This window comes from Mirounga angustirostris, unplaced genomic scaffold (genome assembly GCF_029215605.1).
Source record: "Mirounga angustirostris isolate CCGP_5_RB_7025 unplaced genomic scaffold, mMirAng1.0.hap1 SCAF_10, whole genome shotgun sequence".
Taxonomy (NCBI): Eukaryota; Metazoa; Chordata; class Mammalia; order Carnivora; family Phocidae; genus Mirounga; species Mirounga angustirostris.
In genome coordinates, this window is record NW_026991718.1 from 26,564,254 (window position 1) to 26,577,899 (window position 13,646).

At 41.1% G+C, this 13,646-nt stretch overlaps 1 protein-coding gene across 12 annotated transcripts in view; it reads left to right on the forward strand.

The window, feature by feature from the left end:
* Positions 1–13,646, forward strand: part of LTBP1 (latent transforming growth factor beta binding protein 1) — a 395,639-nt gene that overhangs the window by 281,751 nt on the left and 100,242 nt on the right. For all 12 annotated transcript variants that reach the window (XM_064572096.1, XM_064572092.1, XM_064572089.1 and 9 more), the window contains 3 exons: positions 135–260; positions 684–806; positions 4,331–4,450. In XM_064572096.1, coding sequence (XP_064428166.1) covers positions 135–260; positions 684–806; positions 4,331–4,450 — 369 coding nt within the window. The remainder of the gene's footprint in view (positions 1–134; positions 261–683; positions 807–4,330; positions 4,451–13,646) is intronic.

The following is a 13,646-nucleotide window of genomic DNA, read 5'->3' on the forward strand; positions in this document are numbered from 1 at the left end:
ATGTCTCCTTTCACTGTTTTCCTCAGTTACAAAGATTTGGTGCACAGGGAATAGTACTCTGGTATTTTATGGACAGGGAAACAGAATTTCATGCTACACTGCACTAATCCTTTTATCTGTATTTCTGTTAACAGATATCGATGAATGCACTCAGGTCCAGCAGCTCTGCTCCCAGGGACGCTGTGAAAACACGGAGGGAAGTTTCTTGTGTATTTGCCCAGCAGGATTTATGGCCAGTGAGGAGGGTACCAACTGCGTAGGTAATGGCAGTATTCTTCCTGACACATAAATTCCCAGATCTGGGTTGTTAGCTCCCCTAAGAGCCCATCAATCTTACTGCTTATTCAGGCAACCCAGAATTTATTGCTGAACACCTTTTATGACATAGTCATCCGCTAGATACTGGAGGATACAAAAATGGAATCTTTCCTCCAACACTTTTGAATGAAGAGTGTCAAATGTGTGCAGACCCTGAGGTGTTAAATATTCTGGGCCCCGCATAAATCAAAAGCTTTTTGATTTGATGGAAATGTTTCAATTTTTGAAACATGTCAAATGAATCGAAGAGATGGTGATAGGAATGGGTTATTTTATCCTTGACTTCCAGCTGACCTGGGAGATGGGAGAGGTTTGAAATTCTATTGTGGGAAATGAAACTCGACAATGTTTTCTGCTTCGTGTAGACGTTGACGAGTGCCTGAGGCCAGATGTGTGCGGGGAAGGGCACTGCGTCAATACCGCGGGGGCCTTCCGGTGTGAATACTGCGACAGCGGTTACCGCATGATCCGGGGAGGCCGTTGCGAGGGTGAGTCTATGCCACGTCCAAGTGCGGAGTGCACGAGACCTTGAAATGCAGGGCTGGGCCCCCAGTTGGGGCTGCCAGGCACCCAGCTTGGTACTTACCTTCCTCTGCCAGTATGTGCACGGCACCAGCCTCTCATCCATGCTCCTCCTGCCTTCTGGACTCATAGCCTCTTTGCCTCCCTTCAGTGGTTTGGTCTGGATTATTTTCCATCTTCACATTCTCCTTGTTGTCCACTTCAGTATACGCCTTCCCTCGTATTTGGAGTGAATTGCTTTAGAACAATTAATTGCAGAGTGTCTTAGCATAAACCCAGACTTAATTCCAGCATCTGGATCATTCATCTGGAGCAGGGTGCAGGTTTACCCGCTGTTGATTTTTAGTTTCCAACCTTTTCGCCTTGTTACATTCCTTTCCTGTGTTCTGGGACTTGTTTACCAACCCTCCACAGAAGCACTGTCTGACTAACTGCAGGTCAAATTCCAACCGTGCTAGATAAAATTTCTTTATTATTGACCACAGCAATGAGTTTGCTAGTGTTATTAAAAAAAAAAAAGTTCTGAAAAGCTTTTAGAGCATGGCCAGAATGATTAACCACTTAATTTTTCTGCTCATGTTTGTGTCCCAGTTACACAGGTTCTTTTTGTAACCACCGTGGTACTTTTTAACAAATTATTTTCCTGAAGAAAGATATTGTGCTTCTGCTTAAATACTGCCTATGGACACGTGTCGGCTAGAGGAGCAGGGGACATGAGCACGGTTCTGAGGAGCCAGGCTGTGTGGACAGTGCTGGTTCCATGGGGCTCTTTGCTGGGCTGCCTGAGGATCAGCGTGTTTTCGAATATGGCTGGGCTTCCAGGCCGAGGGAGGGACGGACACGTTGGGGCAGGCTGCTGTTAGCTGTCCCTGGCTCCTCTGTGTTGCTTTTCTTCATGGATCTAATGACCCGGGCCTGGAGGGAAAGCTAATTAGATGTTTTTTGGCAGCCTGCACCTGACTCTCCCCCTGGCCCCTTGTTCAGCCCCTTGTATTCTGATCTGGAGAGAAATGGGAGCATTTTACATTACTGCATCTTTGATGGCCTCGGATCAGAATGGAGCCATACGGTCTCCGCCGGCAGCCGAGGGTCATGGGACAGCAAAGGGTGAAGCGTCCCCGCTCTCCTCTGACAGGGGACCCTCCCTCTGCCCTGGAGAGGCAGCATGGCCCTGGAAGAGGTCAGGACAGTGGCCTTGGCTCCTGACTCCCATGCTTAGTAACTGTCTGGCTTGGAGCCGGTGACTGAGCCCCTTTGAAACCTGTGAAATGGGAGCTGCAAAGTTAACTTTCAGGGTTGTCATGAGAAGAAATGCATGCTGCGGTATCTTGTGCAGTGCCTGTCACCTCGCTAGTTCTCAAGAACTGTTAGTTTCTGGAAACCTCCCCCTTTTCCTGATTAGTTGTTTTTGCAGAGACCTTCTCAGTACATCTGTATTTGTGGGAGTTGTTTTTCTTTCTTTTTTTTTTAAATCGCATGGGTTTATCTGACAAGCATTTATGTGCAAAGCAACACTCCCCAAAGAGGTCAAATGCTGATTCTTAAGTTCTGCGTACAGTTTATCAGGATGGGAAGAGAAGATATTTAACTAGTGACTATAGCGTGAAGATGGAAAGTGGGGAGGAGTAGAAAAGAAATATGAAAGCTCTTTAAGCAAATGGGAAGCAGTTAGGGGACTATTGGGGAATATTCAGTGTATGGAAATGAACAGAAATACTACCAGGGTTCCCCGAGTAAATAATCCATAATTCTATCCCCATGAAACGGCTTGAAAAGAAGAAGGAGCCAAATAACATGGCTGTTTTCTAATTTCGTCATGGATCAGAACCAAAGGTCCCCAGGCTTCTGGCTCACCAAAGATTTTCTCAGCTGCCACTAACAAAGTTGCTTTCAAACAGCACCAGTCTCCAAGGAGTCTATTGTAGTTCACAGACATTATCTCATGCATCCTTACTTTGCTCAGTTAAGGTAGTCCCAGGCAGGTAGTCCCTAATCTATAGATGAAGGAACAAGCAAGCAGAGGTGAGAGTAGTGGGACATTCAGGGATATTGTCTTGTATTGCTCAGCATTGCACCTTATTTATTGGACCAGCCTTTCTCAATGACCTTCTCTGACTTAGCAGTTGTAGTTCTATTAAAAAAAATTCCTTCCAGAGAAGAATGTAATGCTGTTTGGAAAATGAAACTGGCAAGCATCATCTTTTTGTAGAACAAGAAGTCCCAGAACATCTGACCTAAAAAAAAAAAAAACAAAAAAAACAAACAAAAAAACCACTGTGTGTCATTGTCTGTTGGCAAGGATTTTTTGCTGATAGGAAAAAAAATTACCACACTGACCTGATGCTTATTCTATTAATATCATCGTCAGCTTTTTTACTTTAACATCTTTTCACACTTGCCTAGTGATAAGGGGAGATAATTTTTGAGAATTTACCAGAATGCATGGCTGTATCCATTACATATTTCTTTCATTTTTCAGCTTATGTCCTGAAAATTCTGTTTATATTTTAAGTGTGATTAGATGTACTACATACATTTTATTTATTTTATTTTTTATTTATTTATTTTTTTGTGCTCTGGTGAGTCCTATATACATTTTAAATTAGAACACTTACACATTAAATCCACTCACATGAATTTGGAATCCAACTCCAGAAAAATGATCATTTCGAATGCAGCTGGTTCCCATGGTACTACCATTCATGTGAAACTCTTGAACCATTTCCTTTATCTTTCTTCTCCCCCATTCTGTTGTCGTACCATTCTTCAAAATGCCTAACGCCGTTGTAGTAGTTCCCTCTGCCATAGCCCCAGCCATATTGAAGGTGTTTTTTCCAATGCACATTGAAAAGAACAATGATAAATAACTTCAGTTAGCTATGAATGTGAGAAATAAGGTGTATTTTTGTGAGAAAGTATTACCCTATGATCATATCACCATGTTTTCTGGAAACTCTTCGAAGTATTCGATGAGTTCATTCTCTCCTAATGTGTTTTTTCCACCTCCAAGGAATTCCTACCCTATGAAAGGTTTTAAATTATTCAAACCCAGGATATTCTTGGGCCCATGAAACCAAAGCAAGGATTTCCCTAGAGCATCCATTGTCTGAAGAGAGAACCTTTGGCCAGGTGGATTTGTGGCTTCCTCATTCTCATGCCTGTTTGTTGTATTTCTGTCTGGTAGGCTGCACTTACCTTGTTTGATGTCCAGAAAGTGACCCCCAAGGAGCTGCCAGCTCCCAGGGTGGAGTTGGGCAATTGGGGCCAAGTTCTTCTTTTGATTTTGTGTAAATATTTTAATCCAGGTATACCTGGCCATGCTTTATCACTGTGGTGTTTAAGTGTAGGCAGTGTTGGACTTACCTACTTAACATTTTCTCCATCAAAATGTAGATAGATCACATCTCCCCCCCCCCACTTCATCAGAAAAGTATGTTTTTGTTTCAGTATTCTGATAAAATGTTTGTGACCTGGTTTTTTGATTTTCCAGATATTGACGAATGCTTGACTGCAAGCACTTGTCCAGATGAGCAGTGTGTGAACTCTCCTGGGTCTTACCAGTGTGTTCCCTGCACAGAAGGGTTCCGAGGTTGGAATGGGCAGTGTCTTGGTAGGTACTAGAGTGTTCTTTTCATAGTTTTATTTCTTCTCTCTAGTCCATTTTCTCACAGAGCGATGTAATGCCAAGTGAGCCCTCTTTCAAAATTAAAAAAACAAACAAACCAAAACATGGAATATAATAAACTTGTGTCCTTCTGAGAAAACTTCTAAGAAAAGTTCTAAGTAACTTCTAACCGGGGAGAAATATAAGAAAGGAAGTTGGCATGAAGAATGTGAGATTTTACCTGGGAGAAATAATTCTGATGGAAGCAAATTGTCCTTGATGTGATGAATAACCAAGACCAAATAAAATAATAATCACCACAGGGTGGAGAGTGGTGGAGAACAAAAGGCTAAAAAAGAGAGAAAAGGCATAAGAAGAAGCAAGCTACCAGAGACTAGTAGAATTAGGAACATGTGAACACAAACGTGCAGCAGAAATAGAAAGAGAAATCTTGATGGATTGCCATTCCTCTTACATTTATTCATTTAAGTATTTAATAAATACTTCATATTGACATCAGGCACTGAGGAAGAGAAGCAACAAAATTGCTTTGGTTCTAATTAGCTGTGCTCTAGTTAGCTTTCCCCCTTGATGGTTTTCCTCTCTGTCTCTGTGTGATCTTTTCCTTAGAAGCTGAGCTCTTTTACACTCAATGCCAGACTCTGACAATGTGAGTTCAATTTCTCATTTATTCATACCTTCTTTCTTTTCATCCACAAATGCTGGAGAACTTACTGTAATATACCCAGAGTTGTGCTGAGTGCTGGGATACATTGAGGGACAAAAAAAAGTGCCTTCTTAAAAAAAAAAAAAAAAAAAAAAGTGCCTTCTTCATGGAACTATCTGGTGAGGAAGACTGATACCCAGACGTCTCATAAATAAATGCACAAACACAATTGAGACCGTGTTGGGAAGGGGGGTTCTGTGATGCTGTAAGAATGTGTCCCAGAACGAGTTGCCTCTGGGAAAATTCCTGATTGAGGTTTAACGGGGGAAGGGGACGGGAGGGAGATGGTTTTGGACAGAGAAAAGAGCATATTCAGGGGACTCATGGGAAGGAGCAAGCAGTCATGTTCCAGAAGCTGGAAGGCTGGTGCTGCTGCAGGACAGAGAACAAGAGAAGATTTACAGCAGGATGAGGGGGCAGACCATGCCAGACTCTCTCAGTCCTTCCAAATGTTCATCTTGAACACTACCTCAAAAACTAATAATGTCCTACATGCTGGCTAACTGAACATAAAAAAATAATAATAAAATGTTTGTCTTTACGCCTACATCTCTGGGAAAGACAATGTTGCAGAGCAGGTGGGCTCAGTAGCCTTGGCAGAAACAGTCCCAGTTGCAAAGTTTTGGATTCATCACCAGGTTGCAGAAGCTAAGCCTCTGTACGTGGTACAGGTGGCCGTCTGCCCTGAAGCTCATGCCCATCTCTAAGAGTGTCTATCCTTGGAATTGTGAGATGTTGATCTTCGGGAGAAGAGATTTTTGTTTATTAATGGCTTATTTATTATGCATTTGTTTATGTGATCCGTGCTGGTTAGTACATTTGGTTTTAATTTTCCCGTTTGGCACAGATTTCATAGTTGCCTATCAAGCTTTCATTTGTGTTCTCATTTTCACATACTGCTGCATATTATAATCCAAGAGGAGAGCCTGAATTTTACCTTAAATAACTAAAATCCATAATAGTGGCATAAACACAGCCCTGATTCATGAATTTACTAATGAAATATGACTGAGCAAATGGGCAAATGAGTGCTCTTCAATATAAATGCATTTATCTAGACTGGGCAATAAGAATAAATGAGTTATTATACCTAGATGTATGCAGTCAGTCTCAGCATGACCACTTTGCTCCAGTTCAGGGACAGAAACACTACCTCTGTTCAGAGTAACTTGACTTTGCCAACCAGCTGAGTAGGATCATAAGCAGAAATACTAGGTCACTGTGTAGTCCACCAGAGTCACACAGCTAGCCAATTGCTCCAAGCACCAGTTTTCATTTGTGCATTGCTAAGGTCACGCATTTCCTATGAAAAATACACCATGTACTCTTTCCTTCTGCCTTGGGTAAAATTTTAGGCTCTGTCATCTACAGGTGAAGCTTCTCTTCTGTGCTGTAATTTTGGTTCCACTCATTGTTCATACTGGACTTGCAGCTCCTCTGAAATTCTCAGGAGGACTTTTGCAGATTATACCAAAATGGATCCGCCTTAATTTTTGATGGTAGTAGAGCTTTCACATGTTAAAAAGTTGAGCGTGACAAAAAGTAGATATTGCAACATGCTTTTCTGTTCTAATTGAACCAATGAATGAATTCGATTTTTCTGCTCAACTCTGACAATGCAAGGGAATACCCAGCCATATCACATACATTTTAGTTCTCACCTTTATCCTTCTGGTACTCCAAAGACACATTTTAGAAGGTGTAGTCATTACTTATCATTGAGTTGAGCTCATCGACACCAACTTGATTATATATTTATTCGTTCAGTTTAACAGTTGAGTGCCTACCAAGAGCCAGGCATTTTTCAAGACCCGGGGGATTGAGAGTGAACAAAATAAATGCCCTCCCCTCATTGTGCTTGTACTCTAGAGCTCACATTGTGCTTGCAAATAAACAAAGCAGCACGCAAAGTATATGGTGTGTCAGATGTGTGTTGAGTGCCACAAAGGAAAAAAAAAAGCAGCTTAAGGGAGACAGACTGTCAGAGATTCTATGGGGGTCAGAGAAGGCATCAAATGATAAGTTATTTATATTGTGTTCCTTTCTATTTGTTTTTGTTTCTAATGGTTACTTGGGACTGGTTTGTGGCTTTTTAATATCCTTTTAGTCCAGATAATTTAGGGTACATTTATAAGACTTTTCCCCCCAATTTTAAATATATGAGAACATTAAAGACTTAAAATTTTCTCAAATCTCACCATCTGAAGAAAGGTCTTACACTTGGCATTTGTTAGTCATCTGTAGAGAAGATAATCCCTGCCTTACAGGGGATTCTGTTCCGTAAGTCTTAGTGTCCTCCTTTTTCTACCACTCTGCTCTCACTGACTATTTTTAAAGGAAGGGGGGGAAATCGGAGGGGGAGATGAACCATGAGAGACTATGGACTCTGAGAAACAAACTGAGGGTTCTAGAAGGGAGGGGGTGGGAGGATGGGTTAGCCTGGTGATGGGTATTAAGGAGAGCACGTTCCGCATGGAGCACTGGGTGTTATACGCAAACAATGAATCATGGAACACTACATCAAAAACTAATGATGTAATGTATGGTGATTAACATAACATAATAATTTAAAAAAATAATATATAAAAATTATAATTAAAGTTGTACGGTGTTGTATGTAATTCTACTTTTGTGTGGCATAGTGCTTATGTTTTTTTCTAAAGTCCATCAATCCATATGTTGATTTGACTTTTTTTTTTTCTCTCTGAAAATGGATTCATTAGGAATTGAGAATTTCTATTTGGACCCTTATGTTCTGCAGGGATTTGATGCCAATTACACTGTGCTTCTTTCACTGACCCAAAGGTGAACTTGGTGAAATCGTTAATGGCCTCCTTGTAGTCATGCCATGTAGACTGAATCTCACTGATTGATGCTTCGCCTTGATTTAAGAATTAGAACAGAAATTGTTTGGGGGCAGAAACAGGTCAGATGTTAGCAGGTGTTGTCTGGGAGACCATGCTCTTTCCTAGTGTTGAGTTCGGGGCATATGATCCTTCATTCTCAGTAGTTTATTGTCCACTTTCAAAATATCTGTCCCTTGATGCTTTTTGGCAACTCTTGTTGGCTCCTCTGTTAACGTAGCTTCTTCTTTCAAGTTGTGGATTTCAGTCCTCTCTCGAAAGCCACTTTCATCATTCAACATTGTATTCCTTGGACCTCACATTCAGCCTGGAGTTGCTGCCCGCTTGATCCTCGCCTCTAATGACTATTTCATCACCCTGGGTTCTGGCCAGTTCCAACTGGCTGCTTCAACCAGGACCTTTCTTGAGGGAAGCCAGCCTGTCAGGTACTCAATTAGCAGGTTTCTCTTCACTCAAGAACAGGCCTGATTTAAACCCTACTGGAGCCATCCTCTAAAGGAGATTCTCTAATATCTAATTGTTTAAAGGTACATTCAGTAACTCTGATATAAAGATCATATTTCCCTGAATTTAGACAGATTTGGGGTTATGTATGACCTCTATGAAGCTTGGTTTCAATATCTTTAAAATGGGGATTGAAATGCTCTCTTCATGGGATTTACTGTCAAAATTAAATAAGCAATATAAAGCACCTAGTGAGGTATGTGACACAAGGTAGAACCCAATAAATGTTATAACCCTTCTTCCCCCAACTCTATTATCCTCCCCTTTACCTCCCTAATCCCGAAATGTTAGAAGTGCAGTAATAACTGGTACTTGTTTAAGTAAATTTTATGTCAAGTTTCTATGTATAACTGTCTTTGACTTGCTTTAATAAGTTCATTTCCTGTAGTTCTTAACTCTCCCTATCTGATAGGAGCTTTCTTTTATGAATCTAAGTTATCTTAGTCTTATAATTACCTTTCAACTTCTCAGCATTTTTGTTTAGCTGGGATCTATTTCTTAAGAATCATATTGCTTGGGACGCCTGGGTGGCTCAGTCGTTAAGCGTCTGCCTTCGGCTCAGGTCATGATCCCAGGGTCCTGGGATCTAGCTCCATATCAGGCTTCCTGCTCAGCGGGAAGCCTGCTTCTCCCTCTCCCACTCTCCCTGCTTGTGTTCCCTCTCTCACTGTGTCCCTCTCTGTCAAATAAATAAAAATCTTTAAAAAAAAAAAAAAGAATCATATTACTTTTCTGTAAGGTAATTGATCATCCCTAACAAATGTTTTACCTTCTGCAGTACTGCCATCTCCATCCTTTTACTTCATTTTCTTGGCTCACCTTCATAAGACACAGTATCTATCACATGGTCGATGTAGGCAGCAATCCCTTGTTGAGTTTACTTTATTATCTTCCTTTATAATTGAGTCTGTGAAAGACCATGTGACTTGGGAAGACAAATTTCTGAGATTTTTATCATACTAATCCTTCTCTGTCAAACTGTAATTAAGTTAATCGTGACTTTGTGACTCCAATTTACGTTTTCTAAATGTAATGGGTCTTAGGCATTTGAAGAACTTAGTCATTTAATCCACTTGACAACTGGTTAGCCATAGTCTTAACCAAAACCAGGTGCACAGAACGTGCACGATAAACATGGAAAGCTCCTTGTTCTAGGTGTTCTTTGACCACTAGGATTTATTTTCAGATTTTTAAGAATCATTGTTAACCTTTATGGAATGGATGAATATTCATAGACTTATCTGAAATTGAAGACTTTGTTCTACATTTATTTGCATAAGATGGCAGCAGAACTGAACATCTACCTTTTGCAGATACTATTAAATGTGCAAACACCAGCCTAATCCCTAAATCACTGCAGCTGAAGAAGTCTTCTATTTAGTCATTATGTTATTATCAAATACCTAATTATGTACTTAATTCCAGAGAAGACTTGAAGTTATAAATAAGCAAAACAAAACAGAATAGAATGGTGGTTATCAGGAGCTGGGAGCTAGGGGGATTGGGGAGGTGGTGTTTAAGGGTATGAACTTGCAATTGGCAGGTAGATAAGCCCTGGAGATCTGTTGCACAGATTAGTGATTATAGTCAACAGTGCTGTCTTATAAACTTCAAAGCTACTAGGAGGCCAGGTGATAATTATGTTCACAAAAAAAGGGAAATCATGTGACATAAGAGAGGCGTTAGCTAACTTTGTTAATCATTTTGCAATATATAAGCATACCAAATTATCACTGAAACTTACCCAATGTCATATGTCAATTATATCTCAATAAAAGCAAACAAAAAACTACTTTTGAAAGCAGGAAACATACCTGTGTGAGAAGACTAGTTACCATAATAACAAAAACTTCTTTTACGTTGCTACAAAAGGCGTTGACTTCATTATTTTATTTGATATCAGGGCAGTAGTAGTAGTAGTAGAGATACAGAAATTGATTCCCAGATAGGTTAATGGGCTTGCTAATGGTCATAGGTAATAAATGACAGAGCTAGGACATGATTCCAGGTCGTTTATCTCCAAAACTAGTGTTCTGTTCTATACACTCCCTCTTCCTGTACACCCAAGACAATAAGAGAACAAAGCAATATGATTAAGATAATGAAGAAAGAAAAGTTCATAGAAAGAGAGATGATCGATATGGGTGGGAATCATCCCTTGCAAGCAGCAGTAAGAATGGCTGAGGGATTCTTGACTCGAAGATGGCAGTCTTCAGCATAGATAGCCCCAGTTGGGTTTTGCTGAAAGACTAAATATTCTTTTGGAAAGGGGAGGCAGGAAGCCAGTGATGTGGTAGGGTTAATGGACTGATTTTCTGAGATTATCCTTGGCTCTTTATCTGGGATGTACATAGCATTGGCTGTTCTCCAGTTTTGAAGAACAGTGATGAGTCTTTGAGGGATGCATAACATATTTTTATCGGCTGCACTGCTACTGCATATCTTAACTTGGTCGGACTTGACGGAGGGCACCTGAGATCCCGAGGATTTGCTGTACCGCAAGTGCGGGTTGTTCCATCCCGCTGGCCTAACCATACTGGCTTTTCTGTCCAGTATGTTCTGCCATCATCTTTACTATAAAAGACTATGTGTACAGAATAGTCGAGGGATCACTGAAGTAATGTCATCTTGGGGGTGGGGAGTCATCTGTATTTTCCTGTAGTCATTGTGACAGAGTAAGATGTTTACTTCACATATCAAATGGTGCTCACTCATTGAAGTCTGTGGTGCTCATTAAGGAATTAAATGAGACTCAATGGCCTCTGAAATATGACTGATGCGCAGTGTTGAGAGATTAATTTCCTTGAAAGTACGGAAGTAAGGCAGGTAAACTGTTGCTCTGGAGCCAACTCTGACCAACCTCAAGGAGCTGATAGGTGAAGTGGAAGGAGGCATCATAGCCTTGAACTGACTTGTGTGAGGTCAGCCACTGAATACCCTCTGAACCATCAGAGAGGGGCTTCATGCTATCTTGTGTTCTCCCAGGACATTAGGAAGGGAAATTTCGAAAGGGTTCCTGACCCAGAGAAATTACATCCCAAGGCAGTGAGAGAATTTGCAGGTGGATTTGCTGGCCAGCTGAAAGTCATCTTTGTAAAAATTGTGGAGAATGGAAAGTTGCCAGAGAGCTGGAAAGAGATTAATGTCCTCATTTCCCCCCAAAGAAAAAAGAAGCTGGAGTTCGGGAACTAATGACCACTGAGCTTCATGTTAATCTTGACAAAGAACTGTAGGCTGCAGGATTCAAATGATGAGGTGGAACGTTTTTTTGTGGTTTTTTTTTAGAATTTATTTATTTATTTGAGAGAGAGAGAGGGAGAGGCAGAGGGAGCAAGAGAGGGAGTCTTACGCAGGGCTCAATCTCATGACCCTGAGATCAGGACCTGAGCCGAAACCAAGAGTCGGACACTTAACCAGCTGCACCACCCAGGCACCCCAAGGTGAAACATTTTAAAAGAAAAAGATGATCATAAGAATCAGCCAGGGTTGGGGTGCCTGCATGGCTCAGTTGGTTAAGTGTCTGCCTTTGGTGCAGGTCATGATCCCAGGGTCCTGGGATTGAGCCCCACATCAGGCTCCCTGCTCAGCAGAGAGTCTGCTTCTCCCTCTGCCTGCCCCTCCCCCTGATCATGCTTTCTCCCTCCCTCTCTCTCTCTCTCTCAAATAAATAAATAAAATCTTAAAAAAAAGAATCAGCCAGGGTTCACTAAGGACAAATCATGCCCACTGTTCTGACTGTCTCTTCTGACAGGCTTCTGAGAGGAGCAGATCATGAAATCCTATAGACATGGCATATCTGGTTTCCCACAGGCCTCTATTAGAGTCTCTCGGGGTGCTGTAGATGACAATGATCAGTTTGGATTGGGTAATAGTATACTGGGGTGGATTCATAGACTTTTGAACGATCATATCCACAAAGTGCTGACCTCATAAACCCCTGGCAGTTTTCTTACTGTGGGAGGTTTAATTAATTCACTGGATAGCAAATGCCAAATTATGTCCCAAAAGCCCATTGGTATATTGTATTTTGGGAGTTTGGAACACATTTTTCTGTGGACACAGTGTTTTTCATGACATTTCCCTTTTGAACTGATTATATATATGCATAACAAGAATTTGGGTAATCTGACTCTTGTACAAGACCATCACCCTAAAGTAAGATGCGATTTGAGCTCCAATACAGAAAACCAAAGACTTAACCGTCTCCCTCTGCAGCAAGGGTAAGAGGTTATGGGTATTGGATGGTGGGGTGGATAAGGACTACCTTGTTTCCCAGAACACTGATTCTCCCAAAGGTTTGAAGTAAGAACTGAGGGCAGGCTTTCTGTTGATAACATTCAGGGCCCCACAAGTTTGTATCTTTGACTTAATGAAAGAACACTGGAAACCACTGAGGGTTTTTAAAGGAGCAATACCATTGATTGTGTTTGTATTTCAGATGACTCTGGCTACCAGCTGGATAGTGGATTAGAGAGGGCAAGACTTGAAGTAGGGAAACAAACTATGGCGGTAACCCATGTGAGACAGAATGGTGGTAGTAAGAATGAAATGAAGCGGGTGTATTTGAGAGATATTGGGAAGATGGAATTGATTTGACTGTTTTAAATCGAATGTGGGGAAAGAGGGAGAATAAGGAATCTAGAAAGGATGACTCCCAGTTTCTGACGTGGGCATCTGAGTGGATAGTGGTATCATATTGACCTGGAATAAAAGAAACCCAGGGAGAAAGATCAGTTTGGGCTGTGAAGACTCAGAGGTGCCTATGGGACATCAAGGGGAAATGTCCAGTACGCTGACCAACTAGGTTGTGTGGGTCTGCAGTTTAAGAGACAGGTCTGGGTGAAAGATAAAACACTGAGTTTATTTCACTCCTTTTACATCCGTCAAGTGAGGCCCCACTCCAGGCACCTTCCTACTATATATTCTGGTTTTTTTTAAATGGAGGTATGATACCTCTATAGCATTATATTAATTTCAGGTTTAGAACATAATTATTTGATATTTGTATACATTACAAAATGATCACAGTAAGTTGGGTGAAAGTCTATCACCATAGTTACAGAATTAAAAAAAATTTTTTTCTTATGATGAGGACTTTTAAGATCAA